The sequence below is a fragment of the Bos indicus genome, chromosome 5 (assembly GCF_029378745.1).
Source record: "Bos indicus isolate NIAB-ARS_2022 breed Sahiwal x Tharparkar chromosome 5, NIAB-ARS_B.indTharparkar_mat_pri_1.0, whole genome shotgun sequence".
Taxonomy (NCBI): domain Eukaryota; kingdom Metazoa; phylum Chordata; class Mammalia; order Artiodactyla; family Bovidae; genus Bos; species Bos indicus.
The window spans coordinates 24836074-24854491 of record NC_091764.1 but is presented as its reverse complement, the minus strand read 5'-3'; the positions used below and the strand labels follow the sequence as shown (position 1 = coordinate 24854491).

Here is an 18418-nt window from a genome sequence, read left to right as displayed (position 1 = left end):
AAACTTAGCCTTACTCAACAGGGCTATACTCCAGCTTATTTAAGGGAATTTGAAATATTTTATTGGGATCTACCCAGTTAAGTGTTCTAATAAACCGTTTAGTCTAAAGCAAGAGCCTGTGACAAAGCCCAGTTTCCCATAAATTAGAGACCGAACTGTCTAAAACTGATTAGGTCATCTATCTTGGCTCCAATCTGAACAGTCTCAAAATTTTCTTTAAGGACCGCCTTTTGCAAACAGGATGCTAAGCGCACACATCTTCTCCAAGCCCTAGATAAGGGAAGTGCAGCTCTGCCGGAGCAGTCTCCCTCCTACGCGATAGGGGGCAGTCTACTTCCAGAGGCTGGGTTCTCTCAACCCTCCACCCGGGGAACGTCACGACCGCCTCTCGCCGCCTCTGCACTCCACTGGTGCGCAGGCGCGGACGGGAGCGCGCACCGAGCCGCTGAGGGAGGGGTCACGAACTCTGACCCCCCCTCCCCCCCCAAATACACAAACCCAGAAAGGTCCATCTCCACTTTTTTGACCCTCCCCGCTTCAGCTTTTTCCAGTCTGTTTGCTTGGAGGCTCCCTACCCTATCCCGTCCCAGCAGCCGCCGCACGGGACTGTCCGGTTTACGCCCAGCGTAGGACGCCGCTCGGCAGAGAAGCGCCGGTAAGGAGGGACGGGTGAGGAGAAAAGCGGCCGCAGCGGCGCCCGGGAGGAAGGCGGGGGGCCCTGGGAGGGTCCCTTCCTCCCAACTGCCAACGGGCGCGCCCCCAGTCCCCGCAGCAGCCTGAGGCTTCGGCCAGCAGAACCCGCACTTCGGCATCCGCGGCGCGCTACTCTGGGCGGGCTGGGAGCTGCCGGAGCAGCGGGGCCGAGTGCGCGGGGCTCCGAGAAAGGCCGAGGCCGGAGCCGGGAGCGGGGTCCAGAGCCCAGAGCAGGGCCGTGGCGGTGGGCGCGAGAGGGAGTCGGCGAGCGGCTCTGCGCGCACGGCAGCTTCTCCCGCGGCACCTCTGACCTTTCACCTACAGGGAAAGCTTCCGTCTTGGCGCGGGCGCCTCTTCCCCAGCCTCCGGGAGCCGCGCGCTGCCGCCGGGCCCGGGGTCGGAGTGGGCTCTAGCGCCTGCGGACGTGGGAGAAGCCGGCCTGGCGGCGAGCCGAGGCCCGGATCCCTTTCACTACGAGTCTCTGACTTGTTTCTGTGCTTTTTACTGGACCGACGGAATGACGCTCTCTACTTTCACAACCGGTGGCGCAGGAGCGGCCGCTGCCTTTGGATCTCTATCTTTAGAGAAAGAAAAGGCAACGGCCGAATGTCCTCATTGCAGTGCACGTCCAAGCTTCCTGCATCTCTTTTGTTAAGAAAAGTCTGCTTCCAGCTCTTGCAGATACCGTTTTATGAATGGCATATGTTGCCAGGTTGTTTTGTAACCTTCGCTATATAGGTCAACTGTTAAAAAATAATTTCTGGAAAGGAAAATAAAAAAGGCTTGAAATTAAGGCCTTTAGGGTTTTTGTGCTTCGGAACTTAATGGACCTTCGACTTTGAGGGTTTTAGAACGGTGCCTGCTGTGTGGTTGGTTTTAGATTTTAATTGTCAGTTTGGTAGATGTACAATAAAGAAGCTATTTCTGCTTATTTTTAAAATGGATCGCAGAAAATGTAATTTCATCATTCTTTGTAGGAGCATTTCGGCTTTTTAAAAGGAAAGCAAAGGCAAAAAACATCCCCAAAATATGTACTCTTTGTGTGTGCTACACAATATAATTCCTACTATTTGTTGGAGAGAAGGAAAGAAATCGTATATAAGAAAGGATTAATAGTTTATATAATCATGTACCTTTTTTGAGTCATAGAACCGTCTGCCACCTTTTTTAATCTTTTATGAAAGCCATAGACTGTCTCTAGAAAAATGCACCCTTGCATACAATTTTGTAAGTAAACAGAAGTTTCACAACTGAGTTTTAAAGGTGAGAGAATTTAAATGAGGGAGGAGGAGCTTGGAATTGTATATTGGGGAATAAAGAACATTCCAGTTTGTCCTGAACGAGTCCCCTCTGGGACTGGTAGGAGATACAATAGGAAGATGGGGAAGTCAAACTATAAAGGAATGCTCCTTTGTGTCTGCAGTGGCAGGTGTGTTTATAAGGACTTAGTAAATACTGAAAAAATACCAGGAGAAGGATTGAAACTTTATTCTTTGACCATTAAAGAGGCACTGATACTTATAAAACAGGAGAATAAGGATGTGTTTCAATTCTGTAAGCATCCCGAGATTTTGCTGTTGGTTAGAAGTGCTGACACATAGATGATTCTTGCCTTCTAGGGGTTTTTCATATACACAAAGTTGAATATATTAAGTATTCATCCAGGAAAGTTTTTTCTGGCAGTAGCTGAAATTATACTCAAAGGATTCTTAACCTGAAGACCTTGGGCTGGCCATAGAGTTATGAACTCCTTGAAATTCAGCATAGCATATATGATCAGTTGTAGAGAGAATGAATGTGAACCTGTTTTCTTGTGAGGGAAACCTTAACTGCCGTCAGATTTTCTTTTCTTTTTTATTTTCGGTTGTGCTGGGACTTGGTTGCTGCACCTTGCTTTCTCCAGTTGCGGCGCCCAGGCTCCTCCCTGAAGTGGCTTCTCGTTGCGGAGCGTGGGCTGTAGTTGTGCGAACTTCAGTAGTTGCGGCACACGGACTCAGTAGTTGTAGTTAATGGGCTTAGTTACTTCATGACGTGTGGAATCGTCCCAGACCAGGAATCAAATCCGTGTTCCTGCATTGGCAGGTAGATTCCTATCCACTGTACCACCAGGGAAGTCCCAGATTTTCAAATCTATGTTTGATCCACCCTACCAGAAAAAAAAAAAAAATAATAATTGTTTTGCATCATATTTTCAAGCATTTTTTGACTGCTACACAGAAGAATGTTTTCCGTCATGACTTAGCACACAGATTAAATTGAAGTAAGTCCTTACCCTCACTATGCTTGATGCAGTATTTTCTATTCTAATTTCTTTTTTAAAAGAAGAAAATTCTGACCCACTATATTTCCCCATTCACAAGTGGCTCACAATAAGGAGTTTGCAAAATACTGCTTTGTAACAAGAGCCTACAGTTGGTTGATGGGAGTAGGGCTGGTGGAGAAAGAAAATGGACTGTTTATGATGTACTCAAAGAACACAGACTTAAAATTTTGAACCTGAATGGAAGGAGGATGACACCACTTTTGTTGTTCAGTCAATAAATCATTTCCGACTCTTTGCAACCCCGTGGACTGCAGCATGCCACGCTTCCCTGTCCTTCACTATATCCTGGTGTTTGCTTAGATTTGTGTCCATTGATTCAGTGATGCTATCTAACCATCTCATCCTTTGCTACCCTCTTCTCCTTTTGCCTTCAGTCTTTCCCAGCATCAGGGTATTTTTCCAGTGAGTCAGCGCCTCACATCAGGTGGCCAAAGTGTTGCAGCTTCAGCATCAGTCTTTCCAGTGAATATTCAGGGTTGATGTCCTTTAGGATTGACTGATTTGATCTCCTTGCTGTCCAAGGGACTTTCAAGAGTCTTCTCCAGCACCACATTTGGAAAGCATCAATTCTTTGGTGCTCTGCTTTCTTTTGGTCCAACTATCACATCCGTCCATGACTACTGGAAAAACCATAACTTTCATGGATCACAGCCTTATCATGGCGAAAGGGCTTGTATAACTCAATAAAGCTACGAGCTGTGCCATGAAGGGCCATCCAGGGTGAATGGGACATAGTGGAGAGTTCTGACAAAACATGGTCCACTGGAGGAGGGAATGACAAACCACTCCAGTATTCTTGCCATGAGAACCCCATGAACAGATTCAAATGGCATCACTGAGGGTATATTTTTTCCTGTGGGAAGATACATAGACGTGAGATTGAGGTGAATGTGAAAAAAGAAGAATCAGAGCCAAAAATGTAAGACTGTGTGTCTTCTATATGTTAATTAGCTCTAGAGTAGTAAAGGCAGCATCCTCCTGTTTTTTGGCTTTGTCCCTCAGGTTGGTAAAAACGCTTACCCTTCAATGCCTATCTCAAATGTCTCTTCTATAAGATTTTCCCAGACCCTCCCTCTCCAGTGTGATGGTTCTCCTGACCTGTTGCTCTTTATTTATTGAGCACTTTATTTATTCAGCTAACTTTCAGGGAATATGTTTTACCTGCAAGAGACCATTGTACACTGATTATGTGTCTGTGCGTGTGTGTGTGTGTGTGTGTGGATGAATGTTGTTATATTGGCAAATAGATGGGTGAAAAGTGGAAACAGTGTCAAATTTTATTTTCTCGGGTTCCAAAATCACTGCAGATGGTGACTACACCCACGAAATTAAAAGATGCTTGTTCCTTGGAAGAAAAGTCATGGCAAACCTAGACAGCATATTAAAAAGCAGAGATATTGCTTTGCCAACAGAGGTCCATTTGGTCAAATGGACCTACTGGTTTTGCCAGTAGTCATTGGTACAAATGTGAGAGTTGGACCACAAAGAAATCTAAGTGACGAAGAACTGATACTTTTGAATTGTGGCTCTGGAGAAGGCTCTTGAAGTCCCTTGGACAGCAAGATGATGAAACCAGTCAATCCTAAAGGAAATCAACCCTGAATGTTCTCTGGCAGGACGGAAGCTAAAGCTCCATCGGCCACCTGATGCGAAGAGCCAACTTACTGGAAACGACCCTGACACTGGGAAAGGTTGAAGGCAGGAGAAGGGGGTGACAGAGAATGAGATGGTTAGATGGCCTCACTGACTCAATGGACGTGAGTTTGACCAAACTCCATGATAGTGAAGGACAGGGAAGCCTGGCATGCTGCAGTCCATGGGGTCGCAAGGAGTTGGACATGACTTAGCAACGGAACAACAGCATACATTGACAAAGATATTTTCACAAACTCAATTTTTACAAGAATATTTTGAGATAGATTTTACTGAATCCATTTCATTTATAAGCAAACAGCCTTAAGTGACTGACATGTAGTTAAACATTTAGTAAATAGTAAAAATGGGATTGAAAGTGATTTATTGACTTGACTCTAGGGCACTCTACTACCTTTATAAACCCCCTCCTATATTCCTCTCTTTTTCTCTTTATCACTACTTACTAGTTTACTTTGTAGCATTTGCTGCTGCTGCTGTTGAGTCGCTTCAGTCGTGTCGGACTCTGTGCGACCCCATTGACAGCAGCCCACCAGGCTCCCCCATCCCTCAGATTCTCCAGACAAGAACACTGGAGTGGGTTGCCATTTCCTTCTCCAATGCATGAAAGTGAAAAGTGAAAGTGAAGTCACTCAGTTGTGTCCGACTCTTCGCGACCCCACGGACTGCAGCCTACCAGGCTCCTCCGTCCGTGGGATTTTCCAGGCAAGAGTACTGGAGTGGGGTGCCATTGCCTTCCCCGTTCGTAGCGTTTAGTACGTGGTAATTTAAAAAATCTGTTTCTTCATTAAAATATAAGCTCCATGCAGCAGAGATTGTCTCTGTCTTACTCACTGTGAAGTCCAGCAGTCACACCGTGCCTGTTAAGTATCTTTCAGTAAATATTGATGCTTTCTGAGTTCAAATACAAGTACCAGGCAGTATTAAACATTACAGGTTCATTGGAAAAAATTAGTCCATTGAAAAACTACGAGTTCTTTTTCTTTAGAAGTTTTTTTATCATCTACACAGATAAAGCCACGTGCTTTAGAAGATAAATAGGCACAAAATACAGTGGATTACAGATGAAGGAATGTTTACTTTTGTAATTACCCATTAGTAGATACCCATTCAAAAAGCAGAAAATAAGTGGCCTGTAAATCTGCACTTAGAGAAGTCATCAGTAATACTTGAGAATGTTTGTATATTTTATTTATTGTCTCTTTTTCCTACTGTTCAGTCCATGGAATTCTCCAGGCCAAAATACTGGAGTGGGTAGTCTTTCCCTTTTCCAGGGGATCTTCCCAACCCTGGGATCAAACCCAGGTCTCCCACATTGCGGGCAGGTTCTTTACCAGCTAAGCCACAAGGGAAGCCCAAGAACACTGGAGTGAGTATAGCCTATCCCTTCTCCAGCGGATCTTCCCAACTCAGGAATCAAACCAAGGTCTCCTGCATTACAGGCGAATTCTTTACCAACTGAGCTATCAGGGAAGCCCTTGTTTTAATACTCCCTGACATTTAGAAAGATGTATCCCTAACATTTGGAAAACTGCCTGGCTCATAGTAAGCACTCAACAATTATTTTTGAATGGAAGAATGTCGAATGAATTATTGGATCAATGAGTAGGAAAAGTTTTAAAGCTTTGATAAACATTGGCAAATTTCTGGGAAGTTTGTTTCAATTTAGACTTACATCAATAATATGTAAAGAATGCTTATTTTTCCTCAGTTTTTTTGAGTTAAATTTAGTCTTGGAAAACAAACACATGTTGATCTAGTGATTCCATTGCAGTTGTGATAGAGAGAGAAGCCATTAGCAGAGACATGGCAATATGAAGCAACATGGTAATAAATTCAAGGAGTTACAAGTAGTGCATATGGCTAAAATGTAAGGTTTAACCATTGGCACCTCACATCCTATAATTAAAGGGAAGGCTTTGAAGAATATTAAGAGCTAAAATAATGTTAAATATATACATTAAAGCAGTCTGGCACCACAGTATTAAAGTGTTAATAGCAAGTGGGTGAACGTTATTGGACCTTGAGGTCAAGAAACTGGGAGAATGGCAGGAACGGGACACCAGTCTGTCAGTCTTCAGTAAGTAGTGTAATTGAAAGAGAAATGAATGAATGACATTAAAAACTGGTATAACTCGCTTAAGTGAGTCTCAAAGGAAGAGTTTTTCGTGTAGGAAAAGTAAGCAGCCTTGTTCAAAAGACTGCATTCACAGTGTCCTTGAGATCTACAGACAGCACATGGTAGGAATAGAGATGCAGTTACCCACAAGAGATCTGTACAAGACTCTTGTCTGGTGGCATGAACCCGTGTGAATTGCATGGGAGGCAACAAAGATTTCTGAGAATTCATGCCAGCAGAAATGGCTGCCAGCTTGGACTGAAGGGGACATAAATGGGATGAAATGAATGAAGGCTGTTGGAATTCTGGAACTCTGGAATACTGGGTGGGTCAATAGCGCTGTTCTGTTTTGAACATATGTTGCCTTTCAAAAAAAAGAAAGAATGACACTCCGTCCCCCCCACCCCCCGCCAAAATAGAGAAGAGTTTGGAAGGATTGCCATTCCATCATGGACCCAGAGCACACAGGCTTTGGCAGTAACCGTCTCCTTGGTTGGGTTCCAGAGAGGTTGAGGGCACTTAACTGGCACTACTTTTCAAGTGGGAGATAGTTGAGTAATTAATCTAAATACTGTATATTGCTTTTAGAACAAGTAATTGAAACATTTAAGGTTTTAAAAGTGATTGAAAGACAAGTGATTAAAATAATTTGGTGATCAATATTAATTGTAGAATATTAGTGAATTTATGATGGTATATAATAAAGTCAAATGATTTTTGTATTCTTGACTACCTGATATAGAGAAAAAACAAATGTCAAAGTCAATCTGTTAATCTTACTGACTTTCAAATCTATTTGAAGAGTTTTATGTTAAAATTCAAATTAAACTTAACACATAAGAACAATGAAGAACAATCATAAAATTCTGGAGAAATCTTCCAGTCTTCTGAATATAATTATTTTGTCAGCTTTTACAGTATACTGATTAAAAAGTGTGTTAAATGGCTACAGTGATGTATTTGTTTATAGACTGGATTGACCTTCTTTAATTAATAAACCATTCCTGATCTATATTGAAAGTCTGTGGTTTAGTCTTCAGTACCTTTGAAAAGTGAAATTGTTTGGTATTTTTTTTTAATAGACATTTTCAAAATTTGTAAAAGCACAGAGAATAATTTTATGAATTCTTGTATAAACGTCAACCGTCTTTGATAATTGTCAACACACAGCCAATCTTAAGTTGTTTATTCCTTCCCACCTCTACCTCTTTCCAAAACCAGAATATTTTGAAGCAAATCCTAGTTATCATATAATTTCATTTGTAAATTCTTCAGTTAATATGTTTTGTGGGTATAATTGTGAAAAAGCATCTTATTTTTGGCAGGACACTGACAATCAAATCATGGCATCCATAGAAGAAATTGCACATCAAATTATTGAACAACAAATGGGAGAGGTATGTCTAATTTACTGTTCATTAACTGCTTAACCAAAGTGATTTATACAAATAAGTTTGCTAGGTTTTGGTGGCACAGAGATAAAAGATACCCTCAATTGTTGGAATCAAGATTGCCCAGAGAAATATCAGTAATATGCAGATGACACCACCCTTATGACAGAAAGCGAAGAAGAGCTAAAGAGCCTCTTGATGAATGTGAAAGAGGAGAGTGAAAAAGTTGGCTTAAAGCTCAAGATTCAGAAACCTAAGATCATGGCATCCGGTCCCATCACTTCATGGCAAATAGATGGGGAAACAGTGGCTGACTTTATTTTTTGGGGGGCTCCAAAATCACTGCAGATGATGATTGCAGCCATGAAATTATAAGACATTTACTTCTTGGAAGGAAAGTTATGGCCAACCTGCTGCCGCTGCCGCTAAGTTGCTTTAGTCGTGTCTGACTCTGTGCGACCCCATGGACAGCAGCCTACCAGGCTCCTCTCTCCACGGAATTCTCCAGGCAAGAGTACTGGAGTGGGTTGCCATGTCCTTCTCCAGTGACCAACCTAGACAGCATATTAAAAAGCAGAGACATTACTTTGTCAACAAAGGTCCGTCTAGTCAAGGCTATGGTTTTTTGAGTAGTCATGTATGGATGTGAGAGTTGGACTACAAAGAAAGCTCAGCACTGAAGAATTGATGCTTTTGAACTGGGGTGTTGGAGAAGACTCTTGAGAGTCCCTTGGACTGCAAGGAGATCCAACCAGTCCATTCTAAAGGAGATCAGTCCTGGCTGTTCACTGAAAGGACTGATGTTGAGGCTGAAACTCCAATACTTTGGCCACCTGATGCAAAGAGCTGACTGATTTGAAAAGACCCTGATGCTGGGAAAGATTGAGGGCAGGAGGAGAAGGGGACGACAGAGGATGAGATGGTTGGATGGCATCACCGACTCAGTGGACATGAGTTTGGGTGGACTCCGGGAGTTGGTGATGGACAGGGAGGCCTGGCGTGCTGCGGTTCACGGGGTCGCAAAGAGTTGGACACAACTGAGTAACTGAACTGAACTGACTTTCAGTTCACTTTGATCTAGTGAGAGATGGTTGAATAATTGGACAATAAAAATAGAGTATGTTCAGTGCTATGATAGGTGATTGTGTAGAGTGTAATTGGGAATTGGGAACATGGAAGAAAAACAGCTAATGAAGAGTTGTGGGATGTGAGGTTCTAGTCAGAGACTGTTTCTGGAGGGTGTGAAATCTGTGGTTTACTGGACCATTAGAAGGAGATCTATATCATATAAACAGCTGTGTTCTAGTAAGAAGTTCCATAGTCCAGAGGTTTTCAAAATATCATCTAGGGACTCTTTCAGAGTCAGCAAGGTCCAAACCATTCTCATAATAATACTAAAATGCTGTTTGTCTTTTCACTATCGTTCTCTCACAAATACGTGGTATAATTTTCCAGAGACTACTTGTTACATGATAGGTTAAATATGTCAAAATTTAAAAGGTGTACATAACTCATTGAACCAGCGTTTTCGAAATGAACAGTGCATGATGTAACAAAATCACTCATAAGTGAAGGATTCACATTACAGGATAGACCAATAGATTTTAATATATTGGTTGGCCAAGAAGTTAGTTCAAGTCTCTTGTATCATCTCAAGAAAAACCCAAATGAACTTTTTGACCAACCCAGTAGTTTCTGATTCTACATTGCAACTAACCTCTAAAAAGCTGTCACTTTTCACGTTTTGATGTCATATCAAAGAACAGTTTACACAATTTGAAGAAGCAATTAAGATATTCTCTCCCTTTTACCCAAAAAATATAAGGCTGGATTGTCTTTCTTTGTTCTAACCAAAACAGCCTTTGCAGCAGATTGAATGCACAGGCAGGTATGAGTATCCAGCTTCTATTAAGCCAGACATTGAATCTGTTTGCAAAAATGTAAATCAGTGCCTCTGTCCTCCACTAAATTTTTTTTTGTTTGGAAAATATACTTACTTTTCATTAAATAAATATATTATGTTAATATTTAATGGGTTATTTTAAGATGAATTAATAAATACTTAAAATTTTTTCTATTTGAATTTCAGTATGGTAAATATCAATAGATATAACCTATGTAAATAAAAGCCGTTTGGGCTCTCAGTGATTTTTATTTATTTGTTTAGGGATGTAAAGAAATCCTAAGACCTGAGAACTGTTTCCATAATCTATTTACTTTTCTTTATTGAAGGCCACTTGGATCACTTCAGTTTCTAATTATAATTATTGTGCTGCAGTAAACATACTTTTACCCATCTAAGCAAAGTGTTTCCAGGCAATAATAATAATAAAGGACCCTGCATGTACCTGATGCTCTTGTCTCTAAGAAATAAGTGTGAGCCATTAGATTTTTATTCAGTTTACAATTAATATTTCTGATAGGAACAGAGTAACATCAATAAAACAGATTCAAAGACATAAAAAAAAAAAAAAAAGGAATATTCTAAAATGAAATGTATAACAGCATAAACTTTACATGGTAAAATTACACATGAACTGATTGAAAACCTCTTATAAGTGTCATTGAATATTGCAGAAATTGTTAGTGGGGAGGTTGGAGACGAGACTTGGTAGAAATAACCTATGCAAAACAAAACTGACAACAGTTAAAACTGCAGCCAGGAAAATAGGGCATGGTAGAAATAATGGTCAACAAAGGAAACTCACATTGGTAGCAGCCATAATCAATGCAGTGTGCTCTAGACAAAAACTAATGAGTGATTCAGAACTGTGCTGTAAATTTTGTGCAGAAAATAGTCTTTTTTTTCCTACCACAAATAAGATCTTTTGTCATCATTAAAAGTACACGTTTTAAACAGATTCTTGGACTGGTGGCTCATATTCACCAACTCATTTAACTTTAGCACCTGTCTCATCCCCAGTAGCTTTTCCAGAACTACTACCTTCACCATGTAGCTCCATGAGTTTTCCCAATTCAAACTTGGGCTCCTTTAGCATTTTTTGCTTTTCTAAAGAAGACATCATGGAGTGGATAAATAGATTGGCAAGTCTTTTCCAGTGCTATCTGAAATCAGTTTATTGACCACTTCTTTCAAGTCATTCATCTGCGCCTCTCAGGTGCAGATCCCTCTTGGGGATCTGGTGTACCTGCTAGCGCTGAGCATAAAAGGTCTTCTAAATCTGATGGTTGCGTTTTTTAGTTACCCACACAGAACAGATGAAGCAAGTAACCATCCGTAGTCTTGACCTCAACATGAGCTTCAATCATGGTTTGCCACTTTTTGACCATGGAATACGTTACGGATAAGATCCATGCCATGGAAATTAGGCAGTTTTTGCCCTGAACATTCTCAATAATTAGCCTGAATTTTCTAAATGCTACTTCATCATTCTGCAGATTAGTGAGACTCACTTAAAAACATATTCGTTGAGGCCATCAGATGTGATTTTGGTTCCTTGAGTTCTTGTGAACAACGTTTTCCCAGTATTCCTTATACTGAACATAGCTGGTGCTTTCACATCATACCAATCTTTTTTAGAAACTGGGTCAACCACTTCCTTCTTGGCTCTCTTTTTGCCTCCTTTCATAAGGTGCTTGTTCTTGACGACCACCATGGGGGCTGCTAAGAGAGCCAGAAAAAGGAGAAAATAGTCTTGAAAATAATTTCAGAGAAATAGAAAAAACTTGGGAACAAATCAGCTTTGCCATTTTAAAATTGAATTCAGGGAATTTAATTGGCTTAATGAGTTTTTTTCCGTAAAATATTTGCTCAGCTACATTGAAAACCCTCAATGCTAGGCTGTTCTTTTTATTCATGAACTTTTTCTTCTCCAGACTACTCTGTCTCAGTAAATGACAATTCTGTCCTAATTGGTCGGGCCAAAATTTCATAATCATCCTCGACTCTTCTCTTCTCATATTCCATATCCAATCCATCAGTGTATCTTGTCACCTCTCCCTTTATAAAATATCCCCAATTGTTTTTCACCCCTAGCATGCCTACTACCCTGATCTTGGCCTGTGTCTCTGCCTATATACAGTACCCAAGTGCTGCCAGTGTTTGTGCACTGGCATCCTTTCTGGTCTCCCTTAATTCTGTTCTTAATTCATAGTCTGATCTTTACACTGAATCTAGAAAGATGCTGTTTGCAAAAGATCCTGCCGCGTCTCTGCTCCGCGAGCCCTTCAGTGGATCTCCATGTCATCCAGTAGGAAATCAGATGTTGTATGGCCTACAAGACCCTTTTCAGTTTGGCCCTTTTTGTTTCTCACATCCCACTTCCTACCGTAAATCTCTCTCCCATCCAGTTTCACTCATACAGCTCTCTTGCTGTGCCTCTTGCCTCAGCTATCTCAAACACGCTCTTCCTGCCCCACAGGCTGCTTCCTCTACTAGGGACGCACTTCCCCTAGCTAGTCCTAAGCCTTGGTCTGTTCCTTCACTCAGGTCTGTGCTGAAATGTTATCTCCTCAACACTCTCATTCCATCAATAACCCCCAGCTTACCCTGCTTTATTTTACTTTGTAACACATAACCACCTGACAATATTATTTGCTTACTTGTTTTTTATTGGCCTTTCCTCACTAAAGTAAAAGCTTTTAGAGAATAAAAATTTTGTTTTCTTTATTGTTGTATCCAGGGACCCAGAACAAACAGCGATTGGCAAATAGAATACACTCAGTATATGTTTATGTATATGGAAGGTAGGAAGGAGGAGAAGGGAAGGAATCAAAATAGTGAAGTCCAAGTGCTCTTACTATTGTAGCTTTATCTACACATTTGTTTATTTCTGTAGGGTAGGATGTCATGGAAGTAGGATTGCTAGATTAAATGGTATGTATGTTATGTGTATTACATTGAATCTATATATGTAATGGTATGCTTTCTAGTCTAGCTTTGTCTGAGAAATGAGAAAAATTGTCCTTAGAGAAGGAAAAAGATTAAGTTGACTTAATTACTAATGACATGATTGTATTAGATTGTTACAGAGCAGCCTACTGGCCAGAAAATCCAGATTGTGACAGCACTTGATCATAATACCCAAGGCAAACAGTTCATTCTGACAAATCACGATGGCTCTACTCCAAACAAAGTCATTCTGGCCAGGCAAGACTCTACTCCAGGAAAAGTTTTCTTCACAACGCCAGATGCAGCAGGTGTCAACCAGTTATTTTTTACGACTCCTGATTTGTCTACACAACAGCTCCAGGTAAATTCATAAGAGTTTCTCTTTAATCTTATCCTTGAAAAAAAGAAAAAGCATATCATAAAATAAGTCCTGACATTAAGACTTTATATCCTGCATGTTCAGTAGGAAAAGATCTTGTATAAAATTAGGTGCTACCTTCTCCTATGGGCCACTATACTTTTCCTCACACATCCTCACAGCGTATATTTCGGTGGGTTTTTAGTGGCATATAGTAAGATCCACTCTGGCGAGTTTGGGCAGGAAGGAATTTAACAAAGAATGTAGAGAGCTCAAAGTACTGTTAGAAAGGCTGAAGGAACACTTGTAGGTCAGGTTTCCAAGAATAACTGGGAGCCTGCTTCAGAGCTTGCTTCTAGGTGCCCTGCTTCGGCAGTTAGGAAACTTCCAAATCAGGAGCATCTACAGAATTCTGTGACTGCAGTTTCCAAGACCAAGATGCCTGTGTTGTGAACAAGCAGCTGCCGGATCAAGAAGTCCATATTACAGCTGGCAGCTTTGTGGCCTTTGCTTCCCTTCTGTCGTGTGCATCTTCACTAATGTAGTGAGCAGCCGAGCCTGTGGTCTGCTCTAACACTGGAACTCACTCAGTAGTGTAAATTACCTTTACATTGCTGTTTATTTTTGCTAGTTATACATTATTCTTCAAAGAGCCAGCTAAGGCTTTCATACAATTATGTAGCTGCTGTTTTTACCAATGGTTGCTATGATTGAATATAAATACAGTGAACCCTTACATTGGCTTCCAGAGGCTTTGGTGAGGGTGCCCACTGAAAATTGGATTCCACATTTTGTGTTGAAAAGCTAATCAAGTAAAATTCCTTTTAGAATTGAAAAGCTCCAAATTCATAAGATACAAAATTATGCCTATATATCCTGATAAATTGTATTATTCTTCAAGTTACACAATTTTATATTACTTTTAAAAACAGCTAATGTAGAAAATGGGTAAAATATATAAAGTTATTAGAAGTCACTAAAAAAATGTATGGCATTATCCATACCCTAATTTCTTTATTTTTTTTTAATAAACATGCTTGATTTTCTTAAGAACAGTTTTGTATTTACAGAAATATTGAGCATTTAGTATAGAGAGTTCCCATATAATCGCCCAACACACAATTACTCATATAATTGACATTCTACATTATATTTATTATATATTTATTATATATATTTATAATATATATTTATTATATTTATATATATTTATAAATAATATATATATATAATAAATAATATATATTTATTATAAATAATGAACTGGTAGTATTTATACATTAGCTAAAATCCATAGCTTTCCCTACTTTTTACCTAATGTCTGTCTGTTCCAGGATACCAAATTACAGTACATTTGTCATGTTTCCTTTGACTCCTCTAATCTGTGGCAGTTTCTCAGACTTTCCTTATATTTGGTGACTTTGATAGTTTTAAGTTATACTGGTCAGGTATATTATAAATTGCCTTATTGTGGGACTTGGTCTGATGTTTTTTTCATGGTTAGACTGGGGTTGTGGGTGTGGGGGAGTAGTTAGCAGAAGTTAAGTGCCATTTTCATCACATCATTCCAAGCGTAGTTCCTATCATCATATTTATGACTGGTGACATCAGTTGGCTGAAAAGGTGTATATCAGATTTCTTTAAAGTTAATCTTTTTCAAAGGTTTTCTTTATTTAAAAAATAAAAATAATATTGGTACTTTGCATCTCTAAAAGCAATGAAAGAGAAACAGGTATAGGACGGAATTCCCCTGGGCCAAGATTTGATTTCTGTTCCAGTGACCTAAGATGGGATGTGGGCAGGCCCATTAACCTCAGTGTCTCTTCCACCCTTAGGAAATTAACAAATAAAAGATTAGCACCATTTGCAGTAGATATGCTATTTAAAAAAAGATAGATATTTGTCAGAGATGTTTTCAAAGGATATCTAATACAGAAATTGTTTTTTTTTTAAGTTTTCATTGAAGACTGATTTTTATGGTGATATAAAAAGAAATTATGCTACTATAACATAGTAAGGGACAGCTGTTTTATTTTTGAAAAAATTTTTTGGCCTTGCTGCATGGCATGCAGGGTCTTCGTTACTCAACCAGGGGTCAAACCCAGACCCTCAGCAGTGAAAGCGCAGGGTCCTAACCACTGGATCACCAAGGAATTCCCTGGGACAGCTATTTTAATGACTATTTAAAGTTTTTAAAATCAGAATTGTTCCTGAAGGCATTCACACCCCTAAGAGAAGGAAGAGAGGATTATTTTGTGAGCTGTTTTAAAGCAGGGGTAGGTTTTTACCATTTTGAAGCTTGAATTTAATTTGTTCACATTTCAAAAGATTGAAAGAAAATGACAGATTGAAGGATGAACCTAAAAGAAGAAACTAGTATTTCTTTGTATTATATTAGCTGTACCTAGCGATGAGCTCTTAATATAGTTTAAAGAAATTTAGTAATTTGCCCAAGGCCACTCCATCTAGTCCCTACTAATTTGCTGTCATTAACAGACTCCAGAGTCCATGTTCTCAACCTCTGCACCTAACCCAATCCTTAGACAGCTGAATGAAAAGTTTATACCTTTGTATATCAGTCATGTTCCATAGTTAAAGTAAATGCTTCAACAGATTTCTTTTTTCTTCATAACCTTTTTATATTTAAAATTAGATTTCTCTTTTTATGCTATTATAGCTTATTTTAGTCATATCATTCTATGGGGAAATATTCTGAGTTATTCAAAGACAAATGTCAAAATAGGACAGATAACTGCTACAGTAATTTGATGTGTTCCATATGAATAGTAAATACTTTATGGGTGAGATGCAGTAAAAAAATATACTCATGTATTTGTGTGTTTAAGACTCTTTTTACTTTAATGAATTGTTAGGGAACAAACTTAAAAGGTATTATTTCTGTCTGTACTTTTTATAACATTGAAATTTTAATCTTTATGTAAAGAAAATTCAGAATAGTTTAATTGATACATGCATAATAATAGAGTTCAAAGTTTCAGAATAACTTACAAAAAAGAAAGCAAAAAGTAATATGAAAGTTCTTTTAATTTTTTACATAAGAGTATTACTGAGTAACAACAAATTATTGTTTTCTTGTTTGTTTGTTTGTTTTGGGGGGTTTCTTTAGTTCTTAACAGATAATTCTTCCTCAGAACAAGGACCAAATAAGGTTTTTGATCTTTGCGTAGTATGTGGAGACAAAGCATCAGGTAATACTACAAATAACCTGCTATCTGTGTTGTGCTGTTAAAATAATTGCCTCACTGCTGCATTTCTTCTACTGACAGTAAAAAGTAAAATAAAGGAGCATGTTGTTTTTATGGTTCATATTTGTAGCCTATGAAATTTAACTGATTTTCCCCCAGAGCTTTTTATTCACCTAAAGGTTTTTTATTTCACTGCAGTTTAATGTGATCTTGCAGTGACATAAAATGCATATTTCAAAGAATTATGAAAGGCAGTTTCAATTTTTTGAAAGTAAACTGAACATGTGGAAATTTTTCTGAATGTGAAACCAGTTTTATCAAAGGTATTGCTTAAAAATTAGTTGTGATCCTTAATAACATGTAACATTAGATTACTAATCTACCTGTTGAGCCCTGTTCTCATTCTAGGAATACAGAGTAATAGATTACTGAGGTGGAAAAGCTCTGGTGAACCCTGATGAAATGCTCTGCATAGTTGAGCAGACATTTCTCCAAGCCTGATTTTAGTACTCAGGTTTGCACTGTTTTAGTTCTGGCCATTGTTCCTTCATGCCCAGAAATACATACCCATATTTATTCGTATATATTCACAAGTACCAGTGAGATAAGTTTAAGGGCCCAGCTTGTTTTCCTTCATCTTTTTTATCTTTCCCATAGCTTCATTACAAAACTTGTACTGGAGCTTTTCCCAGAGTATGTTCAGTTTGTTAATGGTTTGTGAAAATGATAGGTTTATCAAAGTGTAACAGATTTCTCCAAAAATTTAAAAGTGGACTCACTATAAGGAAGGATGATTAGATTTTCAAATACTAACTGACATTATATCCTTTTTTTAGAGCATAGTTTTCAGAATAAAGTAGCTTTATAAAGTATATTGTTGTTGTTAAGTTGCTAAGTCATGTCCAGCTCTCTGGACCCCATGGGCTATAGTCCTCCAGGTTCCTCTGTCCATGGGATTTCCCAGGCAAGAATACTAGAGTAGGTTGCCATTTCCTTCTCCAAGGGATGTTCTCAACCCAGGGATCCAACCTGCATCTTCTGCATTGACAGGTGGATTCTTAACCACTGAGCCACCAGGGAAACCCTTATATAGTACATAATAGAATTGTCATTTGTAAGTGATCTCAGAAGTGAAAATAGTTTTTATATCATGGGTTATGGGTGATTGTGTTTCTTCTCTTTCCCAAATTTTCCATGTCATTGTTAAAATTACTTTGCAAAATTTAAAATCTCATATTGTTTAGTATATTTTATCAGAGAATTGTTTGTGTCATTCTCTGGTAGTTCATTAAAAAAAAAAAACATCATGTCATAAACTCAGAAATCTCAGTTTCATCTCATGTTTAAAGGGTAGATGTGGGCGGGCCTACTTCATTTTAGTTCTGAAAAATGTGACTTTCGTATTTTCTTAAACATTTGTTTCTAGGCCGTCATTATGGAGCAGTAACTTGTGAAGGCTGCAAAGGATTTTTTAAAAGAAGTATCCGAAAAAATTTAGTTTATTCATGTCGAGGATCAAAGGACTGTATTATTAATAAACACCATCGAAATCGCTGTCAATACTGCAGGTTACAAAGATGTATTGCGTTTGGAATGAAACAAGACTGTATGTATTAGCTTTTCAGGAGAAAATACTTTTAAGAATTCAGGCAAACTCCTAGAAATATGTTAAAATTAACACGTTAAAATATGTCATATATATATGTTTTTTAATTTAAAGTTTTCCAACAAAAATATAGAAATATGTATTTTTTGTATGTTCAACAAATCTTAACTCAATGCTTATAATGCCAGGCATTGTAATTTTAGTTTGGATCTGGTAA

The 18418-nt window shown here is 39.0% G+C and overlaps 1 protein-coding gene and 1 pseudogene across 5 annotated transcripts in view; one reads left to right on the top strand and one right to left on the bottom strand.

The window, feature by feature from the left end:
* The first annotated feature begins 491 nt into the window (after positions 1 to 491).
* Positions 492 to 18418, top strand: part of NR2C1 (nuclear receptor subfamily 2 group C member 1) — a 39692-nt gene continuing 21765 nt past the window's right edge. For all 5 annotated transcript variants that reach the window (XM_019960364.2, XM_070788968.1, XM_019960365.2 and 2 more), the window contains exons 1-5: positions 492 to 655; positions 8114 to 8185; positions 13162 to 13392; positions 16517 to 16598; positions 18022 to 18201. In XM_019960364.2, the coding sequence (XP_019815923.1) occupies positions 8132 to 8185; positions 13162 to 13392; positions 16517 to 16598; positions 18022 to 18201 (547 nt within the window). In that variant the 5' untranslated portion in view covers positions 492 to 655; positions 8114 to 8131. The remainder of the gene's footprint in view (positions 656 to 8113; positions 8186 to 13161; positions 13393 to 16516; positions 16599 to 18021; positions 18202 to 18418) is intronic.
* LOC139183068 (small ribosomal subunit protein eS1-like) lies at positions 11032 to 11796 on the bottom strand (annotated as a pseudogene).